Source organism: Protomyctophum bolini (assembly GCF_963924005.1).
Source record: "Protomyctophum bolini genome assembly, chromosome: 6".
Lineage (NCBI taxonomy): Eukaryota > Metazoa > Chordata > Actinopteri > Myctophiformes > Myctophidae > Protomyctophum > Protomyctophum bolini.
This window is the reverse complement of record NC_137867.1, coordinates 8,111,308-8,135,415: the sequence shown is the minus strand read 5'-3', so window position 1 is coordinate 8,135,415 and position 24,108 is coordinate 8,111,308. Positions and strand designations below refer to the sequence as shown.

Genomic DNA, 24,108 nt, shown 5'->3' with positions numbered 1-24,108 from the left:
CCCCTGTCGGCTGTCCCGACTCTGTTCTTTGTTGGTTCGTAAATTGTGTCAGTGTTATTTAGCTCCTGGTATATTCCTAGTCCTAGTGTTATTTTCTTGCTCCTAGTTATTCCCTAGTTTCCTTGTGTTCCTGTGTTTTGTTCCTGTACCTCTGGTTTTTGGTTAATAAACCACCCTACACTCGACCTGCCTTGTGTCTGCCTCATCCTCTGCCTTTGTCCCGCGCTTGGGTCCTACACACCTCTGACTCTGATCGTGACAGTGTGTGTGTGTGTGTGTGTGTGTGTGTGTGTGTGCGTGTGTGCGTGCGCGCGTGCGCGCGTACATATACTGTATATATTGTTTTTTTTTAGTCAAGTACTGTATTTATGTACAATACGCGAGATGGAGGGCTCAAGCGAGCTTGTATATTTCAATAAACACAGCAAGGAGAGACAAGGAGAGCGTCTCTGTCTCGCCACCGGGTGTCATAGAGAGGAAGAAGAGCATATTATCAGAGCATCACTGAACTCTGAGGGATGTTGCTGAAGTCTGCTGGAGCCCTGCGCTGTCTCTGTGGATGAATGGGAGGGAGGGAGGGGTTCAGCAGTGGCTTTTCCCAGGCCAAGCAACCCCATTGCTAAACACTTGGCCGCGGCCGGACCCCCAGACCAGTGAATTCCAGCAAACTATATATATATATATATATATATATATATATATATATATATATATATATATATATATATATATATATAAAAAACATTTAAATATACAACTAAGTGGTGCCAGTTGGGCAACTAGGGGATGCTTGATTGATTCGTCAGTTATCACATCAACGTCGCAATACCGTCCGTGAAAATGTGATATAGGTATCAAACCGATATCAAATTAATATGGACCTTGGGCTATATGCAAATTATATGCCTGTTTCATTTTAATGCTTTCAGTCATTATCTGCTTATCCGCCCCACTAATCGGTTTTAGAAAAGTTTCTAGAATGTGAAGCTGAATAAGTCCGGGCCGCTACTGTGTTGCGTTGCAACGCCGATCCGATCGATATCATATAGTGACTTGGGCTTGTCAGAGTATACCCGTTGTGCCCATCTGTCTGTGTCCCTTTAATGCCCATATGTGGAGATCTCTGTATCTGTCTGACTATACCTTTCTCCTTTGGATCTCCAGTATGGAGATCCCTGCAGGTTATCAGTATTTTCCCATAATACTGGCATGCCCATATGGGCATATTGGTTTGTTTGTGTGTCTGTATATAGGGCTAATAAATCAGGTATACTGTGATATGCACTGTGTGAATTAGAAGTCTTCATCTGCACTCAGAGAATCATAGTTACGTAACAGGTATACGGTGGAAGGAAAACACTCCGATATCGGCCATATTCTCAATACCGTGCATCCCGACTCTGTAAATTCAGTCCAATTCAGTACGAATTCAGTATTTGAGCCTCATGCAGGCAGACGTACAGATTGTACACTTTGACCATTTGATGACGACGACGCTTATTTCAGTGTTCAAACAAAGCCGATAAAAAACGCTTATGCAAAGTAAACTCCCCCCCCCCCCCCCCCCCCCCCCATGGCATGAATACCGGTACCTCGGTATTTCTCACCATGAACGGAAACAGCCTTCCGGCGGCATGCATGTGTCACAAAATGAACGATAATTCCTCCTCCCCCCCCCCCCGGCCCCTCCCTCCTCCTGCCAGGTTGACAAAAAGCTCCCGACGCGTTCCATACGTATATATATATATATATCCATCACGCCGGCGGTGACAGTCATTCATTACGGACGTTATATGGAGAGGCATGATGACTCACCTTGTCCTTCCCCTGCTTCTCGTCTTGATACACGACCCACCGCTCGCCGTCGTTACTGTACGCCACCTTGTACGAGCCCACGAACTGAACGTGGCCGAAGTCCTTCGCCCCCTGGGTGATGAGGCCCGTGATCTTGGTAGGTACGAGCATGTCCACCTGAATAATATAGGGAGGGGGGGACAGACAGACAGACAGACAGACAGACAGACAGACAGACAGACAGACAGACAGACAGACAGACAGACAGACAGACAGACAGACAGACAGTGAAAGGGAGAGAAAGAAAGAAAGAGAGAGAAAGAGAGCAGAATTATAAAACCCCCATTGCCACGGAAGAAACGTGTCACATTCCATTTTCACAAGGTCGTCAGCATAATCTCTCTCTCTCTCTCTATCTCTCTCTCTCTCTCTCTCTCTCTCTCTCTCTCTCTCTCTCACTCTCTCTCTCTCTCTCTCTCTCTCTCTCTCTAAAGACGGTGTAAAGTCGTGGCGCAAGAAGTCACGTTCAATTATTCACGGGATATCGAACAAGGAGCCTTTACTGTACGCGGGGCTATACTGTACGGCCCACCAGCCGGCCTCAGCACAACACAAACATGCAGGCCGCAGCGGATTCTTGACGGCCGGACGGCCGGACGGACGGACGGACAGACGGACGGACGGACCGAGCCATTTGGGTTCATTTTTGAATACCCGCTTCTCATTTTGCAGTGTGGTGGAAAAGTATAACAAAGTGCATTTTAAGTGCTGTATTTGTGTACAATTGCCTTACTTGAGAATCTCTTCATCATCATATTTTATGTTTTTTGTTGTTATAATGGTGGTACCTGGAGAGACACATTTTTTTCCCGAGGTGGTAGTTTGGTTTACACATGGCTCGGGAGCCACATGCGCCCTGCAGGTTAATGTCGGAATACTGATACTGGCCATTATTGATTTCAGCTGTCACAATTGCAAACATGACCCACTTTAACTTCCGTCTAAATTAGTACATGGGGATTAAGGATTATATGAATATAGCCGAGAACACTGAGTCTATCACTGATATCATACACATACACGTATGATAAGAGCGTTGCCAAAAGTAGGCTTGTGTGTGTGTGTGTGTGTGTGTGTGTCGGGTAGGACCACTACCAGTTGACCTGTAGTAAGTCTCATGGTCGGGGGGGGTAGGACCAAGTCTCATGGGATTTGGTATTTGTTTATAAACATTTTGGTATTTGTTTATAAACATTTGTGATTTGTTTATAAACATTTGTGATTTGTTTATAAACATTTGGGATTTGTAAGTCTCATGGGGGGGGGGTAGGACCAATACCAGTTGACCTGTAGTAAGTCTCATGGTCGGGGGGTAGGACCAAGTCTCATGGGATTTGTGATTTGTTTATAAACATTTTGGTATTTGTTTATAAACATTTGTGATTTGTTTATAAACATTTGTGATTTGTTTATAAACATTTGTGATTTGTTTATAAACATTTTGGGATTTGTTCATAAACATTTGGGATTTGTTTATAAACATTTTGGGATTTGTTTATAAACATTTGGGATTTGTTTACAAACATTTGGGATTTGTTTATAAACATTTGGGATTTGTAAGTCTCATGGGGGGGGTAGGACCACTACCATGTGTGTGTGTGTGTGTGTGTGTGTGTGTGTGTGTGTGTGTGTGTGTGTGTGTGTGTGTGTGTGTGTGTGTGTGTGTGTGTGTGTGTGTGTTTGTGTTCCGGCCGGAAAATGGGTAACATAGAACCTTTTTTAGTTGAGTGGGGAACATAGAACCCTGGGAACATAGAACCTTTTTAGTTGAGTGGGGAACATAGAACCCTGGGAACATAGAACCTTTTTAGTTGAGTGGGGAACATAGAACCCTGGGAACATAGAACCTTTTTAGTTGAGTGGGGAACATAGAACCCTGGGAACATAGAACCTTTTTAGTTGAGTGGGGAACATAGAACCCTGGGAACAAAGAACCTTTTTAGTTGAGTGGGGAACATAGAACCCTGGGAACATAGAACCTTTTTAGTTGAGTGGGGAACATAGAACCCTGGGAACATAGAACCTTTTTAGTTGAGTGGGGAACATAGAACCCTGGGAACAAAGAACCTTTTTTAGTTGAGTGGGGAACATAGAACCCTGGGAACAAAGAACCTTTTTTAGTTGAGTGGGGAACATAGAACCCTGGGAACATAGAACCTTTTTTAGTTGAGTCGGGAACATAGAACCCTGGGAACATAGAACCTTTTTTGGGTAAGTGGGGAACATACAGTAGAACCTTTTTGCGGGGGTAAGTGGGGAACATAGAACCTGGGGAACCAGAACATAGGTTATTTTTTTGTGTTTTTTTTGTAAATTAACGCCCTACTTGATCATACTGCAAGTTCCACACATAAGCATCAAAAGAAGCCGATCTGGACGCTCGAAACGCATTGCAAAGTGACGCCTTTTGAGCTTGTAGATTTGCCACTTTGCTACTGCTGTTTTTGAATTTGAACATATTTTATATTAAGAGGATTCCACCAGACAGAGGCGACTTCATTCTACTACTCCACTACATCTCGGAGCCAGATATTGTTCTTTTTATTCGACTATGATTATTGAAAACTTTGTAAATTTAGATTATCATTACAAAACATACCAAAAACAATTAATCCCCATTCTATACTTAATTTCTTCAAAAATAGCCAATTTACAAAGCATAGAGCTATCCCTGATGGATATACCAATACAGTCACTATTAGGTTGCACTGACAGCGAGAAAGGAATGTTTCAGACAAGGAGTCAGTGGGTAAATCATTCGTTCAAAATATGGCTGGAAGTTGTTAAACGCTTCCAGCTTCAGAGGGAGGCAAAACTTTTAAGTTGGCCAGCATATGGCCCTGACTTCATACCAGCAGTATTAGACAATGGGTATAAACAATGGCATCGCCTCTATATGTACTATGATTAGAAATGGAGATATTGACAGTTTTGAAAACCTAAAGCATAAATATGGGTTGACTAACCAGGACTTGTTTAGATAATTGCAGGTAAGGGATTATTTTGGTAAAAAAAAAAGTAAAAGGGTCTACTCCAGGTATTACAACAAGCCTAATCACTGTATTTACAAATGCTTATGGCTCAGGAAGTAATAGGGGTCTTGTAAGTATAAACTATATAATGGACTTGAAAAAGGACTGTACAATATATCTGAAAGAGCGATGGGAAAAAGAGTTGGGCATTGATATAAGTGATGAAGTATGGATGAATATATGGGGAATCAACGACCACTAATCCCTTGACTTGGAGAGACTTTTGTTGGAAAAAATATGGATATGGAGTGAATATGGGCTGTGTCTTTCCGGTTGTCAATGAATGTATAAGAAATCCAAAAGTCTGTAATATGTATTGTTGTCGCTGTACATCCCATGACCTCTTTTGTTTTTTCGTGTTTTTTTTCCGTTGTCTTTTGTTTTTATTCCGTTTTTTACTGTTGATGTTTCTGATTTATTGTCTGCCTTGTTTGTCTTTTGTCTGTCTTTTTGTCTGTCTTGCATTATTCAAAAATTCAAAAATAAAGAGTTAAAAAAAAAATAGCCAATGTACAAGCCTCCAACGTGACACGCAGGTAGATGGGCTGTTTATTTTGTTGAGGGGCGCTATAGCCCCTCCTATGGCCAGCTTTGTGTGTTTGTGTCTACCCCATAGCGTTGATTCGATTGGCTGAGCACCCCGTGGCGATGATTTGATTGGCTGAGCAATGTGCAGTACATATTCAGGATAAAAAGTGAGGAGAGAAAAGTGAGAACGCCAATATTGTGATTGGCCGGAATCAGATTTTGAATACAGTACTTTTACTAGCAACAGACTATTTGTTATATTGTGGTATTGCTACTTTTACTTTAGTACAAATACAAATATGTGTACGTATTCCATAACTGGTTAATTTTTAATATGTTCTCATTTGTAGCGGGGAGGAACTGGCCATGCAGCAAACGAACACACGCACGCATGCTGGCGCGCATGCACGCACACACACAAGCTGTTATGTTTATTGACTCCTAAGACTTCAATTACAGAGATTCATTATTTAGAGACGCATACATCGGGTGGCACTGATGAGAGAGAGAAAGAATCAAGTTTGGCGGAAACCTCTCGGATGTGAAAACACAAAATAAAGCGTTTCTCTTCAAGAAATGTGTTCAAATGGATCCAATGTAGTTATTATTTAGTCACAAGCTCTTGTTCATATACTACCAGTTAATAATAATAATAATAATAATAATTGAACCGCAGACCTGCAAGCTTTGAGCTTTCAGATCTGCTACTTTTTATGCTTTTGTGTGACACTGTATGGTATGTTTACACACACACACACACACACACACACACACACACACACACACACACACACACACACACACACACACACACACACACACACACACACACACACACACACACACACACACACACACACATCATTTGTGTATGTCCACATAAGAGACACATTACGAGGACACAAATACAATTACAAGGTGCTGTACAGAGTGCAATCAGCAAATCCCGGACAAATACCCACCCACACACAGGGGTACAAGTAACAGCGTCTTCGCGGCTATACCGACAGTGGACGAGAGAGACACACACACACACACACACACACACACACACACACACACACACACACACAACAGTTTGCATAATTATGGAGATAAGAGGTTTCTGCCCGTCAGCAAGGGCTATACGATGACAGGCACCGTGATGCTAAAGCCATGCTATAGCCGACTCCAACCCCACAGGCCCGCGGGGGAGAATACGACGGCAACACAATTAAATACAGACAGACAGACAGACAATGGAGTCGGTGCTTTTGTCTGGGTTATCTCTCCACCGTGTTAGTTATGCTAATTATTGTGTCGAATGAATAACGCATGGGAAATCAACGATGCCGAACGGCGACAAGTCATTTGATCGTTAAGCAGACAGTGACGGACGGACGGACGGACGGGTATACTCGGATTGTTGGATTCGAGTAAAAGTAGCAATATGGTATTATTATTTTGGTACAGCTTTTTACTTAAACAAATCCATCCTTTCCTCGGGTGGAAACCTTGTAGGCCTACTGTATGTCCAAATCCATTACTTTTCTATACGGGGGCCCCAGAGTGGTAAGACTGGGCAAGATATTATCTGGACTAGTCGTGTTATATATCTCGACTGGACGAGATAATATCTTGTCCAGTCGAATTATTATCTCGACAAAAAAGTATTTTGTCTTACCATGGCCACTCTGGAGCTCCGTACTTTTCAGGAAATGTAGAAAGAAAAGAACCTGTGTCTCAATGGATCCAATTAAGTTATTATTTAGGCACGATCTCTCATTAAAGATGGAGTGCCACATCTTGTTGTATTTTTCCAGTTTTCCATGTGTCTATGGGGTGACAGTATACTTCATTAGACACCCTGGAGTCGTTTTGTATGTGCAATGGTGTATTAACTTTGTATTTAGGGTTTCTTCCTGGAGGCTGAACCCTTGACAGTCAAACGGGCCAATGAAATTTAAACAGTAATATAGTGAACATCACATTATCAGCCCCTCCCCTAACCCCTCCCCCTTTATCATACAACTAGTTCAGGTGGATCACCACTCATCACCACCCACCAGGCAAACCTGCAGGCATACTTAATGAACTGGTGGGCGTGCCCACATAAAAACAAACATTTTAACAAATACTGTACACTTTTGTGAAAAAATTATACCTCCTTATATAACAATAATCGGATCGGATTTTTTTTTTTCCTTTTTCCTTGGCCTCTCCTTCTGGCTTCTGCACCATACACCTTGCTCTTCGCGAGCAAGTGCGACTGCGCGTTGTCGCTCACTTCCCCGTTTATACCGCTCACAAGGAAAGGCTCGGCGAGCTCTCCGTGGTTTTGACCAGATGTACTGGTGTATACTAAGCTCTTCATTTCTGACTTAACCCATTCTGACCTGAGATCAGATTCATACGAGGTTTCCACTGGACACACACACACTGGTCTGATGAACCCATTCTGACCTGAGATCAGATTCTAGAAATGTCAGTCGTTCTTCGATTTTTCAAAAATAGCAGACCTATACAAGCTCGTAGCGCGCCACTCGGTGGCGCGCTATGAGCTTGTAGATCTGCTATTTTTCAATAGCTAAAGCATAACATAGTGCCAACACCAAAATGGGTTCCCGGTCAGAATGGGTTAAAACATGCCTCTCGTTCAAAATATGAAGCGAGGGATTATTCGGTTACGATTTTATCGTAACGATAGCGAGGTAAGCAAGCGCAAATATGTCTCCCAGTTTTTGCCCGGGACGGAAGGAGGGGGGGGGGGCTTAGGCTTACAGAGTAAAAGCGGCCATATCTTCCCCCGGCCCCCCTGAGCTTCTATTTTGAAAGAAATTCCGGCGCTGATTGTGAAAAAAAACAACACAGTAAATTGTGCCAGCACACATGGTCAAATAACGGAGATACAAGGTTTCTGCCCGGCGTGCCAACGATAACCGTGTGTGAGTCACATTTTTTGCACACACATTTGCCGAGATATGGTGAAAACCAGTATATGGACACAGCACATATATGTGGTTGCTGAAACCTCTCATCGCCACATTCAAATGTAATTTAACGCCCTGTACGTTATCATTCTACTTCATACAAGCAACCGTATGCTGCATGTCGAAAAAAATAGCAGATCGGCAAGCACGCCAATCTGCTTTTTTGTTCTTTCTTTCTTTTTGTTTTATGTGAATCCTCCCGACAGAGACGATGCAATGAATCCAATATCCAAACTGCTTAAAAAAAAAAAAGCAGAAAACAAAACAAGATACAGTATGAAACATGAAAGGTAGTGAATGTGCACATAATTTATATGCAAATGTGTTAAACCTTTAAGAGTACAGGGTATAATGTCTGACTGATTCACTCCGTACATATGCCGTGCAATGTGCGATAAGCATGACTGCTATCGTAGAAGAGGAGGGAGAGAGAGAGAGAGAGAGAGAGAGAGGGAGAGAGAGAAGGGGGGGGGGGGGGGATATGGACAGAACGAAAGAGAAGCAAATATGCAAATTGCATCTGCTGACTTCCACAGCGTGCGGAGCATACATCACATTAATTGGTCCGGTCTTGTTCTGACAAAGTACAAACAAACTACGAGTCTATTTAAAAAGCCGTTTTCACTCTCTGCACACTGCTTGAACTATACGCACGCACGCACGCACGCACGCACGTGTATACAATTTGTCATGTTCTTTCTATACTCTCCTACTGTACGTCGTCATACGTATAGGAGTAGCAGCGGTTGCTATTTTCATAATTCGTTTTTGAAAGTGAAAGGGAAAGCGGTTAAGTGTGTCTGTGGGTTTTCGTAAACATTGAACTGATGAACGAGTGTTGCCTGTGAGTTGACGGGGGTCTTATACTCAAAGGCGGGACCCCCTGCCGTAAAGCACGCTCAGGCTCAGACGTGGGTCCTCGACTGGCTGCGTGCGATATTAATCCATTCTGACCTGAGATCAGATTCTACAGATGTCTTCTATACATCCTGACAGTTTTCTGAAAAAGCTATGTTTCTAAGTCAGTCGTTTTTAGATTTTTCAAAAAAATAGCAGACCTACAAGCTCGTAGCGCGCCACTCGGTGGCGCACTATGAGCTTGTAGATCTGCTATCTTCCAATAGCTAAAGCATGACATAATGCCACCAAAAGGGGTTCCCGCCCAAAATGAGTTAAAATTAACACTGAAGATTTCACTGTGCTGGTAGGCCTACTATAGCACTAAATGTGATATCAGGCTTTTATCCAGACCAAAATGTTGTTATTGAATTGATTATTTTCAGACTTCCATGTGAATTCTTATTTTAATAACGGAATTCACCAATGCATCTCATGTAATGTCTTCAATTTGCAGAGGGTGAGAGAGGGTTTATTTGACTTAATTTAAAATGTAATAAGTCAACCTGTTAATAAATGTCAATTTGCCAAATTGTATACTTTGTCATGCAGTAAGTTGTCCACTGGGCAGGTTCCAGCCATTAGAGAGGCGAACGAATATGATGTGCCCAGGGGGGCAGTCAGACGGATATTTTGTGAAGCCACTAAGGAAATGAAAGTTCATATAATGGCATGTTGTGGCTCATTGGGCTCAAAAAAACCATGAATAGCCCCATAGAAGTCCATGTATTTGGGCCCAACTTCACCTAGACTGTATTACCTTAATAAACATGGTCATGAATACTTTCTGCTTCCAGTCACTAGTGTAAAGTCTCATTTCTAATGTCATAATATTCTTTTTGGAAAATTATGGTCCCATTTATTAGAAAAATGACCATAAAGTCGCGCATGTTCTGAGGGGCGTGTCTACCGTTACATGTCTATGAACGGGATCCCCCACCCACTCGAGTCAAAATAAAAACCAACGAAGAAGAAGGGGGAAGTCCCGCCTCGTTGTCTGGGCCAGCCAATGGGCCAGCTGGCCTGAACTGGGCCAAAACGGATCTAGAAAGATGGCGACTTCCATTGCAAGGACTGTGACAGGCTTCATTTTACGTTCACGTTAGACCCGCGGGACGCTTTGTCCATATTTTTTTACAGTCTATGGATGTGCCTTGATGTCGCACTGGTCCTCTGACACCGCGAGCTGCAGTGACATGCCATTAAGCTGCACTTGAGTGTGTGTATAGCTTTCTACAGCCGATCTACAAACTCACAACGCGCGACGATGTGTATCGAATAGGTCTCATTGGCTAATGTACGTTTTGTAATAATAGTATTTGCCACCTGAGCTGTATAGGCTACAGTGCAGTAGAAGTATTATGAATTCAAATTGTATGAAGAATTGTCATATCCGCGAAAAATTGTACGTATAAGTGAAAGCACTTGATTAAATGCACTTGATTAACCGGCGCTGTCTCTCTTGCGTTCTACAAAAAAAAACATCAGAGGAGCGGGATAAACTCTGGCTAACCCGCCGCTTGCGAGGTGTAATTTTTTTTATAATAATAAGAAGAAAAAAAAGCCAATACGCAAAGAACCCAATGAGGAAACCGCGAGGGTGTAAGCGTGCGGTAGACTTTAATTTAACCCATTCTGACCTGAGATCAGATTCATACGAGGTTTCCACTAGACACACACTGGTCTGATTAACCCATTCTGACCTGAGATCAGATTCTAAAAAATCTCAGTCGTTCTTCGATTTAAAAAAAATAGCAGACCTACAAGCTCGTATCGCGCCACTCGGTGGCGCGCTATGAGCTTGTAAGATCTGCTATTTTTCAATAGCTAAAGCATAACATGATGCTTAACACCAAAATGGGTTCCCGTTCAGAACGGGTTAAAAAGAGGCGGCCCCGGCCGCTTTGATGTTCTGTGCCCCGTGCCCAATGCACAGCCGTGCATCACATGTGTCTCCCAGTGTACGTATACTTTATTCACTGATGGATTACTTCAAAGCAGAAGCAACTCTATATAGCTCTACTCGGCTCGTCGCGTAATGAAGTGTTTTTGTCGTTTGTCGGTGCGAGTGCGTGTGCGTGTGTGTGTGTGTGTGTGCGCGTGTGTGTGCATGCATTTTGTGTGTGTGTGTGTGTGTGTGTGTGTGTGTGTGCGTTTTGTTGTGTGTGTTTATATCACTGTACTTGCAGCGAGGCCGGATCTTCCCAGAAGTACAGTGTATACAATTTGAGAAATAAAACATATCGTTTTCTGACAGGATCCAAAAGGAAGCACGCACACATCTCAGAAAGCTCGACGGGTGCTGAACAAAGACACATACGTACAATGAGAAAGACGGCTTGTCTGCACACCGTCACACCTGACGAAGAACCAGAAGGTTCCGGAAGGTTCGAAACGTTGTTATTCAATAAAGGTTTACTGGGGGAGCCGATACGCGGCGTGCGCACAACAACCCTTATTCTTTCTCATTCAGTATAGTTTTCTGCCATTTTCCGACGCCCGTCCTAAAGTGTTAATGTCCTCACAAGTATAGCGATACAATGTGTGTGCGTGCGTGCGGTGTGATTTCCTATACGGTAGCATTGAAATGCCTTTAAACAAGGGCCTATTTTATAATCGCAATAGCGGCACTAAAGCCCCCCCCCCCCCCCCCCCACGACCATTGGACCAAAAGTAAGAGTGGCAAGGCCGGGGGGGGGGGGGGGGGGGGCTTATTATAGGCTCTGATTATAGCCTCCAAACGCACAGAGCTGAGGAGCTAATGTGTCTTTCTTTTGGCTTGGCGAGCGAGCTATATAGCCGGTCGGGTGGGTTCTGCTTCTGCCAGCCAGGCAAAGACAGGCTTGAAGAGGGGAGTTTCGAGTGTTATTCATTATATTTGTGTTGAGTAAAATGACAGAAGTAATGTACCAAAGTACTCGTGCATGTTTTGTAATTTTCGTCCATTTCCTTTCAAAAAAGTAGCAATGGCTAAAGGCTCATACATAGTCTGGATTTACCGTGGTGGGGTTGACCACCGAAACTACAACATGACGTCACGAGCCGCGGTGAAGAGCAAACCAACCGCCACCGCTCGCGCCCTTCTCTCTGATTTTACTCACCAACCGCTCAGCGTTATTTCAGCTCACCACCGGAGCGGTGGTCACCTCACCACCGAAAATCCAGACTATGAATGAATAGGCCTTTAGAAGGAGGACGCGCACATCTACGTAAAGAAATACGTGGATTGATTTGTATTATTTTGCAAAATGTCCAATGATCATTGACTGCATGGGATTGGGGTCACTGTCGGCAGCAGCAACCATGGGAGAAGGCTACATGCGTTTAGGTGAGAAAGTAAAGAAACACAAGTCTTATTTCACGGTATAGCCAACTTGTAATAATAACGTTAACAACTATTGGAGAGCAACATTGGCTTCCGCGCATATACGGTTGCCTCAGGTTTTGTACGGGTCAGGGTTCCACATATTCCACGGTTCTCATCTCAGGTCGGGTCCGACATCTCTCGGTGCTGCTCGGGTCCCGACCTCAGATTTTCTATAATAAAATAATAGATAATAGTTGCTATAGTGCTCCGGGTACAATTTCCACGTAAATAACGCCAAAATAGTAAGAGTATGGTAATTCGAGTGAGCTCACTTCGTTACTTCCCAGAGCTGCTGAGCGGTGTGGTGTGGCCAGTGCTGAAACAAAGGCTGTTTTGAAGTGTGTGTGTGTGTGTGTGTGTGTGTGTGTGTGTGTGTGTGTGTGTGTGTGTGTGTGTGTGTGGGGCAGGGCAGTAATTGCTGTCACAGGTAGCGGTCAAAGAGAATGCCGCGCACCCCCCCCCGCCCCACCCCCCCCGGCAACCGCCAAATCGAATTAAAGGGGGCGAGATATGCTCGTTAGAGCCCAGGTCTCTCACTCACTCTCTTCTCCTCCGCTCGCTCGCTCGCTCGCTCACTCTCTTCTCCTCCGTCACTCTTGCATCCTTTCCTTCGTCCGTTATAATTTAGCTATTGAAAAATAGCAGATCTACAAGCTCATAGCGCGCCACTACGAGCTTGTATAGGTCTGCGGAAAAATCGTGAAAATATTTATTTCTGAAAACTGGAGGATTTAGAAGATTTTTTTTATTTTTTATTTCGAGGTCAGGCCTAAATGGGTTAATTCACGTAGAAAAAGTCCAGAGTACAGAGCCCTGTGACACCAATTGATGTGTTTATGGGTTCTCTATACTAGAACCATTTTGTCCCCTATATTTGGGTTCTCTATACTAGAACCATTTTGTCCCCTATATTTGGGTTCTCTATACTAGAACCATTTTGTCCCCTATATTTGGGTTCTCTATACTAGAACCATTTTGTCCCCCATATTTGGGTTCTTTATACTAGAACCATTTTGTCCCCCATATTTGGGTTCTTTATACTAGAACCATTTTGTCCCCTATATTTGGGTTCTTTATACTAGAACCATTTTGTCCCCTATATTTGGGTTCTTTATACTAGAACCATTTTGTCCCCTATATTTGGGTTCTCTATACTAGAACCATTTTGTCCCCCATATTTGGGTTCTCTATACTAGAACCATTTTGTCCCCTATATTTGGGTTCTCTATACTAGAACCATTTTGTCCCCCATATTTGGGTTCTCTATACTAGAACCATTTTGTCCCCTATATTTGGGTTCTCTATACTAGAACCATTTTGTCCCCTATATTTGGGTTCTCTATACTAGAACCATTTTGTCCCCTATATTTGGGTTCTCTATACTAGAACCATTCTGTCCCCTATATTTGGGTTCTCTATACTAGAACCTTTTTGTCCCCCATATTTGGGTTCTTTATACTAGAACCATTTTGTCCCCTATATTTGGGTTATTTATACTAGAACCATTTTGTCCCCCATATTTGGGTTCTCTATACTAGAATAATTTTGTCCCCTATATTTGGGTTCTTTATACTAGAACCATTTTGTCCCCCATATTTGGGTTCTCTATACTAGAACCATTTTGTCCCCTATATTTGGGTTCTCTATACTAGAACCATTTTGTCCCCCATATTTGGGTTCTTTATACTAGAACCATTTTGTCCCCCATATTTGGGTTCTCTATACTAGAACCATTTTTTCCCCTATATTTGGGTTCTCTATACTAGAACCATTTTGTCCCCTATATTTGGGTTCTCTATACTAGAACCATTTTGTCCCCTATATTTGGGTTCTCTATACTAGAATAATTTTGTCCCCTATATTTGGGTTCTTTATACTAGAACCATTTTGTCCCCTATATTTGGGTTCTCTATACTAGAACCATTTTGTCCCCTATATTTGGGTTCTCTATACTAGAACCATTTTGTCCCCCATATTTGGGTTCTTTATACTAGAACCATTTTGTCCCCCATATTTGGGTTCTCTATACTAGAACCATTTTGTCCCCTATATTTGGGTTCTCTATACTAGAACCATTTTGTCCCCTATATTTGGGTTCTCTATACTAGAATAATTTTGTCCCCTATATTTGGGTTCTTTATACTAGAACCATTTTGTCCCCCATATTTGGGTTCTCTATACTATAACCATTTTGTCCCCCATATTTGGGTTCTTTATACTAGAACCATTTTGTCCCCTATATTTGGGTTCTCTATACTAGAACCATTTTGTCCCCTATATTTGGGTTCTTTATACTAGAACCATTTTGTCCCCTATATTTGGGTTCTTTATACTAGAACCATTTTGTCCCCTATATTTGGGTTCTCTATACCAGAACCATTTTGTCCCCTATATTTGGGTTCTTTATACTAGAACCTTTTTGTCCCCCATATTTGGGTTCTCTATACTAGAACCATTTTGTCCCCTATATTTGGGTTCTCTATACTAGAATAATTTTGTCCCCTATATTTGGGTTCTTTATACTAGAACCATTTTGTCCCCTATATTTGGGTTCTTTATACTAGAACCATTTTGTCCCCTATATTTGGGTTCTTTATACTAGAACCATTTTGTCCCCTATATTTGGGTTATTTATACTAGAACCATTTTGTCCCCCATATTTGGGTTCTCTATACTAGACTAATGTTGTCCCCTATATTTGGGTTCTTTATACTAGAACCATTTTTTCCCCTATATTTGGGTTCTCTATACTAGAACCATTTTGTCCCCTATATTTGGGTTCTCTATACTAGAACCATTTTGTCCCCTATATTTGGGTTCTCTATACTAGAACCATTTTGTCCCCTATATTTGGGTTCTCTATACTAGAACCATTTTGTCCCCTATATTTGGGTTCTCTATACTAGAACCATTTTGTCCCCTATATTTGGGTTCTCTATACTAGAACCATTTTGTCCCCCATATTTGGGTTCTTTATACTAGAACCATTTTGTCCCCCATATTTGGGTTCTCTATACTAGAACCATTTTGTCCCCTATATTTGGGTTCTCTATACTAGAACCATTTTGTCCCCTATATTTGGGTTCTCTATACTAGAATAATTTTGTCCCCTATATTTGGGTTCTCTATACTAGAATAATTTTGTCCCCTATATTTGGGTTCTTTATACTAGAACCATTTTGTCCCCTATATTTGGGTTCTCTATACTAGAACCATTTTGTCCCCTATATTTGGGTTCTCTATACTAGAACCATTTTGTCCCCTATATTTGGGTTCTTTATACTAGAACCATTTTGTCCCCCATATTTGGGTTCTTTATACTAGAACCATTTTGTCCCCCATATTTGGGTTCTTTATACTAGAACCATTTTGTCCCCTATATTTTGGCGTCACTCTGAAGAACCAGTTTGGCTCCATTGGGGGCTTTGAGTCGGCGTGTCATTGCAGTGACCTTTCATAAATGAATGCCCTGCTTCGGTCGTACACTGCATATAGATCCGGTATACCTTCAACATTCAAAGACGGGAAGAAAAAAGAGGTTGTCTGTGGGTTTCATACATGATTATATTGAACCAATGAAAGGTATTAACCGGCCGACTGACAAAATAATAACTACATTGGATCCATTTAGAACACCTGTATGTTCCTTTTTTAATCATATAACATACTCATCTGTACATGTACAGTGGATAAAGAGGGTTAATGAACATGCTGCTTGCTGCCAAACGTTGGTTGCCACCATAAAGTCCTCCTGGCGCTATCCAGTGTGTGTGCCAGCCGGATGCAGGGAGCTTATTATTCTGAAGACGCCCTGCACTTGTCCGTTCCCCCCCAAATCTGAAAGCGAAATATTAGCGCAATATAATATTGTTCTATTGTGCTATACAGCAACATTGATATCGTCCTTATAGCACCCACTCTACTGTATTTGTCACAAAATTTGACTGAGGGACTGCCATTGGATTTTCTTTACATTTCCGTGTTTTCATGTTCAAATTCAAATTGACACATTGGTTGTTCAGTTTGACCCACCAGTTTTGGAGATGTGGCTTATCGAGGAATGTCTTGGGAGAAAACAGGCTTGAAAGGTTCACTTAATGTGAACATTACACCTATTTATTTCATATTCGCATGTCGCATTTCAGCTCTGACACTTATTTCAGACATGTATGTGAAGACTATGCCTGTGCTATTAACTCATTTTGAAAAAAATAAAAATCCTCTGGTGAAAAGCTGGAATTTGCGCAATGGTCACATTTTTTATAAGACGTCTGTGGCTGTCCATAAGGCAGTGTCAACGCTTCAGCAGACAAAGACACAATCCCCCGGTCTGCTCATTAGGTACAGCGTGGCTATATAAAAATGGCTTTTTCAGGACAGGGAGCGACTGCCCTGCATCTAGTATAATTCATTTTCGGCGATAGGTCGAGCGGGGGCAAGTAGAGCGTCAATCTGAGCGATTCACTGAAGCGGTTGCGTTCGTGCTCGTTTCACGCACAACTGACCTGAGATCAGATTCATACGAGGTTTCCACTGGACAACACACTGGTCTGATGAACCCATTCTGACCTGAGATCAGATTCTAAAAAAAATGTCAGTCGTTCTTTGATTTTTCAAAAATAGCAGACCCACAAGCTCGTATAGCGCGCCACTCGGTGGCGCGCTCTATGAGCTTGTAGATCTGCTCTTTTTCAATGGCTAAAGCACAACATGATGCTATAACACCAAAATGGGTTCCCGTTCAGAATGGGTTAATCGCTTCCGCAAGGTGCAGCGATCTGATTGACACCAGCTGAAGCAGGCGCGCATCGCCTCCGTTTCTTATACGCGCAGAGCGATTGTGTCTGCCTATATTCACGCTCCGCTTGAAGCTTTTCATGCTCCATCGCATGACGGTGGCACACGCCGAAAATAGAACGACCCAAAGGCCTCATGCGACGTGCTGCGTTGCGAGCTGGTTAGGTCGGCTATTCTTTGCCGCATGCACGACGACACAGCGGTGTGTGATGATGTCTGTCAGGGGATAAAAAGGATGAAAAGATTCAGAGGCAGCTTTATGTGTGAGCGACGCACAGCGTGTGTGCAAAGACACACCACAGCAGTGGTTGAAAATGTGACTATATAAGTACATTTACTCAAGTATACTGTTTGGCTACTTTTACTATACCGTCACCGCACACTGCACAGCAGCAGCCCAGCCAGCACCTAGTCCAGCCCTGCTGATTCAATCGTGTGCTTAAGACTCATTTAATCTACAACACTCGTGTGCTGTGACCCACTTCACTGCCAGCGGGAGGTATACGCGCTGCCGCTCATGTGCCTGCATGTGCACTGTGTGTGTGTGTGTGTGTGTGTGTGTGTGTGTGTGTGTGTGTGTGCGCGCGGTGTATACCTAGAGTCCAGGGGCTAGCATTCAGACAGCTCCACGGCCCATCAACTAAACACAACACAACAGGGAAACAACCGTTTGACGATTACTCGACCACACCTCAAGTGACACTTTACATTATTTACCGAGAAGAGAGCGGGGGGAAGGATAATGAGCAGATGAACCGTGCATGGAAGCGTGGAGAGAGTTCTTGCACTTCGGTGCAATTTTGAGGAACGTTTACTTTTTACGTGACTTTACCTCATTGCACGGCGAAGCGGAAGGAGAGTGCCTTTTTGCTTTGAAGTGTTGGTGAAGTGTAATCCGTCGGTGAACAGTCAGACGCTCTCTCCGTGAGAAAGAGCGGGGTGCTCGAATTGTCACTTTTGTGAGGCGGATGTCATACAGTAAAGTCATAGAAAGGGAGCTACAGCGGAATATGCATACAATATCTGTTTCTGCACCCTGTGCCTTTTCTCTTATGCCTATGCCTATCCTTCCTACAAAAGTACAAAGGTTGGAAGTACGTACACTAAGTATAGCCTTGCAGGGAGGCAACGGTTCCAGAGCCAAGTGGCCCATAGGGCAGGAGCCCATCTTCTGCTTATGTACGTAGCGTGAGGCGTAGAAGCATTGCCCAGTTATGATGCAAAAGCACAGGTAGTTTCGAAGGAAGCCATCCGATTGGCTGAAATAGCCATCTTATACCCATGCTTTTATACACGAGCATGGCCGCATACCCAATCATCAACACAGCTGTGCTTGCGGGACTCCGCTGAAGCCTCGATCCAGACATTGCATCACTGGCATGGCAATAATCACGATACCACACCCCCTTGTGTAATATTTTTTTTGTTTAATTATCACCCTGGACATGACACAGTACTAGTATGTCACATGATGTAAGAGTATATACACTCCCTGGACATGGCACCATCATGTCACACCGCTGAGGAAGACCCGCTAGGTTGGAATGTGTCCGTGGAGAGCTCGATAAACCTCTCCGTGTGTCCGTGGAGAGGTAAATAAACCTCTCCGTGTGAAAAGAACATGTACAGTCTTCTGGCTATAATGTTCTCACTTCCAAGTACACCCCCTGGACATGACACTATTAAATGTCGCACGCTGTACACGTACGCCCCCCTGGGCATGAAAGTACACCCCCTGGACATGACACTACAGTATTAGGGAAGCTCTGAACCATTCTTTAGATGCCGAGTGCCAAAGCAGTCTTTGGTAATGACTTGGCCAGGGGGGGGAAGGGATCGAACCCTGACCTCCCAATCTCTAACCACTGGTACAAAATGGGTGCGTGGCGTTAGTCCCGACGTCCCAATAGAGCGTGGCGGTCCCGCCCCCTTTCAGAACGACGAGGCCATAGACGTTTCAAAAAGTATTTATTTTGAACTTTAAAGCCTCGGACAAAAGGCAACTCGGATGATGACAAATCATGACGAACACATTTTTTTTGGGGGGCCAGACAAATTATTTGAAATTATTGCTTTAGAAATTAGAAAAAAAAATGCTTTTTCTATTTGTTCGGCCCCAATTTTTTTTTGTTTATTGTCATGATTTGTCATCATCCAAGTTGGCTTTATCCGAGGCTTACAGGTCTTAAAATAAATAAATACTTTCTGAAACGTCTATGGGAAAAATGAATGGGACATTTCTCTTCCGGTGTCCCCGAAGGGGGCAGAACTTGCGACGCTCTATAATCCAACATAAACATCTAAAACTGTCTTCTATGTCAGTCGCTCTTCGATTTTTCAAAAAGCTAAATAGCTTCCAATAGCTAAAGCATAACATAGTCCAAAATAGGTTCCCGACCAGAATGGGTTAAACCATTTTGACCTGGGAACGATTCTACAAATGTCAAATGTCTACAAATCCTGACAGTTTTCTGTTGTTTCTATGTCGTTCTCACACATTTTCATGTCAACGACTCCCAAGATTATCTGTAATCGGCCGCCGACCCACATCTGAAAATATGTTGTTCCAGGGACCCCTCAGAAGCAAAGATTTGAGTTAAAAACGTTCGCTCTGAAAGAATATATGTTCAAAGATTTGCACTATAACATTTTCCCGACTTTTCAAAAATAGCAGACCTACAAGCCCGTAGCGCTATGAGCTTGTAGATCTGCTATTTTTCAATAGCTAAAGTGTAAGTGCGAACGCACTGAGCACTAACTATGAGACCTAGCAGAACAGAATCTGTCCGTCTGTGTGTGTCACGCTGTAACACCACCCGCCCGCCACCAGAGGGTGCAGCTGTATCACACACAAAACACACACACACACACACACACACACTCACACACACACACACACACACACACACACACACACACACACACACACACACACACACAGTGTTAAAACATCAAAATGGCTTAAACCAGACACCTAACCACACGCGGAAGCCACGGCTGAGTCTTAATCGGACATGCATGTCATTTATACGCCGGACTAACATATGCCCCCCCTCCCCCCGTTACGGCAGCTGCCGCTATACACCGTACAAAATGACGGGAGCTTTTGTAAGGAACAAACCTGTGATGTGACAATAAAGTTGATTGTGATTGTGATTCTATACATCCATTTTAATTTGCTTGCTGGTTCAACCATGCCTGCATTGCACAGCTACACCTGCATGTGCGACATTTGAGCGCAGCACTTTTTGCTCATCCTATAATATGCATGCGCTGCCATCCTCACAGGTGCTCATGGTATATTAACGTAGCGTGTGGGCGTGTGACAGAGACAGCTGGGTGCCTGCCTGCCTGCCTGCCTGCCTGCGTGAGAAGAAAAAAAAATCTTCCAGAATTAAACCCAAGCTGCAAACTTGTACAGCTGAATTGAGCCGATGCCTTCCGAGGCTTCTGCTGCAGCTATAGAAATCTAGGCTCGATGCACAGTGGCCATATTGGAACGAAACATTCTTCTTCTTCTTCTATGTATTATCATTATTAGTTTTTACTACAAGCAAATCTACAAGCTTATTTTCACATTTCTATGTTCACATTGCCAATTAAGTGTAGGGTTACACTGAGGTAAAACTGAAATTAAAACTGGATCAAAAGCTGAATTAGCATACCCCTTGGAAACCACACCCATTTTGAGAAGCACAGCTGTAAGTCATGTGGATAAACCAGAAACACAAACGACAGTTTCACTGTGCGTTGGCGTTGCTCAGGCTAGCGTGGTTGTGTCCTCGGCTTCGGCCACTGCGTTAGTTTTACTGAGGTTAGGTTTGGGTATAGTTTACTGAGGTTATGTTTAGGTATAGTTTTACTGAGGTTAAGGTTAGGGTTAGGTTTAGGTATAGTTTTACTGAGGTTTTAAGGTTTAGGGTTAGGTTTAGGTATAGTTTTTACTGAGGTTAAGGTTAGGTTTAGGAGAAAACCAACCTTATATTAACCTTTTAAGCTGTTGTTTTGTAAATTAATGCTACTACTACTACTCCACACAGAATTAGCAGCAAGCAGATCTACATGTTCCTATGGCGTTACATTGTGACTATTTATGCATACATGCATGTGTGCTGGTTTTATGAATATTGAACCAATGAAAAGTATTAACTAGACCGTTCTCACACGTCTCCCCCCCTTCTCCGCTCCCTCCATTGGCTCCCGGTCGCTGCCCGCACAGAATACAATACTCTGATGCTGGCATTCAAAGCAACCAAAGGCATGGCTATCTGCGGTTCCAAATGGCCCCTTACAGGTGTGTAACTCTGACACTCTCGGAGTTACACACCCGTAAGAGGCCATTTGAGTGTACAAATAGGGTACATTCGGTTCCATGTGTACACTCTCAGAGTGAAAAGGGTCCTGGAAATGAAATGTTTGAGAACCATTGGGTCACACTGAATGGAACAGAGCCTATTAGAATCAACACTTGCGAAAGGTGGCCAAAATGGCCACAACATGATCTGGAAACCAGAACCGCGAACTGATCCAGTTGGGAGCTGGAGGTCACGTTCCGATTGGTGCCACCAGGACCACATCATCCGCAAAAAAAGCAGTGAAGCAACCAAAATCAGGCGTGGATATACTGTACTCATTGTTTCAAAGCAATGGTTCTGCACTTCCAAATGCAACCTCACAGATGGGCCTGCAGTGACTCAGAGCGTGTACAAATGGAACCAAATGGAACCTCGTGGGTCCATGATCCATCTGCTATACATTTGTACCCGTGATGGTCCCCAGAACAGACCCCAAGAATCACTGGTTTATCTGTTCCACGCCGGTAAGCAGAGCCAGAGATTCCAGGCCGTTCCATGCGTGTGTAGGGGTGGGTCCCCGAACCTCGGGACCAATCCGGTACCGAACCGAACATGCTCCGGGTACCGGGTACCCATTGCAATAATTCAATTTCGGTTCTCTCTATCGGTTCCTGGGTGACACCCTGCACGCACGCACATAAAACAGCTGATTATAATCAGATCATGCTACTCGGAGAGCCAGCAACAGAATGGACCGTGGTAATCGCTTCCTATTGTTGCGTTGTCACACGTCTAACCATTAGACGTGCGATAACAACAACACGGAACAATAGACTCTAACGCTCCTCGGCCATGAAATGTTAATGCTTAGATGCATCCAGAAGACGCTACATTTCGCTCCCTTCAGAAAGACTGGAGCGCGCAGAGCGCATATGCACGTAGACACATACATGTCCCGACCCAAACATTGAGGAGCTAAAGTAAACGTGACGTTGTTGTGATTAAACATAATGTGCCACGGAAAATAGCTGTCCAAAATAGCTGTCCATAGATGTCCAAACATGATCGCCGTCACAGTCGCGATACTTTTCAGTTGTGTGGTACTTTTATATTGATTTAACTGTAACAGAAAGTTCTATCCAGACTATCACACAGTACACACAGAGACGAGTGAGCAGCAGCACCAGCTAGCTAGAAGCCAGAGGTGTTGCCAGTATAACTCTATGGCAGAAACAAGCCACCTAGGTCTATACAAAATAAGACAAAAATAAGCAACACTGGTCGTTTCTGGCCAGTGTTGCCAAATAAGCGATTAGTAAGTAATTTAATTTAATTTAATTTAATTTATAAGCGATTTGGGGATTGTTTTTGTAGATTGAAAAAATATTGGGGGTCCTTTGCTCTTGGCATGAAAATGTTTGAGAACCACTGCTCTAAAACAATATTAGACAAAGTTTGAGCCACAAACACATTGCTCTCTCTCTTTTCCTTTTGTATAAATTAAATAGGCCTATTCATGATTCTGCTTATAGAGAAGTAGCCTATGTTAGTTTGTTTTATGGAAACAGTTGTTTTTGTTGAATGTGCTAATTGCACAGAATTATTCAAAAGAGAGTAAATGGGCAAGCCATACAATAATGCACATTGCACTTGTTTTTTCATACGTCATGTGGAAAAAAGGTAAATAAAAAAAGTAACATTAATGTTGTCAAACCTGATCGGAGCATCTCTACAATACAGCGTTTTCTTTCAGTTCATCATTGAATTTAGAGCAAAAAAGGTTTTGCGATTAATCGCGATTAATCGCGCGATTAACTACACAAATCATGCGATTAATCGCGATTAAAAATGTTAATCGCCTGACAGCACTAACATATATATACACGTTACCTGACATTGAGCTTTTTTGTTAAACATTTGACCTCTTTTATATCATTTTGGAACCGAAATAGGGAACCGTTAAGAACCGGAATCGATAAGCAGAACCGGAATCGGTATACCGGACTCGAAAAAATCCTAACGATACCCATCCCTATATGCGTGTGTGATGATGAATGGCCTCGCCATCCACAGCCCTGTCAGACTTGGAAGGGAGGAACCGGGGGGAATTTCACACCTGACCCCATTTAACGTTTGCGTTGACTTTCTTTTCCTTCTTCAAATGAGCCGACCGCCCCGTTATTTAATGATGAAACCTGAAATACTGTCTCTGCCTGCGTGGGCCCTCTTTATCTACAGCCTTCATATAGGCCAGGAATAGAGTACCGATGTCCTGACGTCACTCCCACTACTACCCCTGGGTCACAGAGAAATGTTTTCTATTGGCATTCCCATAATAATCTTTATCCTTCTGGACAATAAAGATTATT

General features: G+C 43.1%; 1 protein-coding gene across 1 annotated transcript in view; it reads right to left on the bottom strand.

Moving 5' to 3' along the window:
• The window catches only part of edil3a (EGF-like repeats and discoidin I-like domains 3a), a gene marked incomplete at its 3' end in the record, with an annotated part of 226,162 nt that overhangs the window by 11,344 nt on the left and 190,710 nt on the right, over positions 1-24,108 (bottom strand). Inside the window, exon 9 of the mRNA XM_080767014.1 lies at positions 1,816-1,971. Coding sequence (XP_080623140.1) covers positions 1,816-1,971 — 156 coding nt within the window. The remainder of the gene's footprint in view (positions 1-1,815; positions 1,972-24,108) is intronic.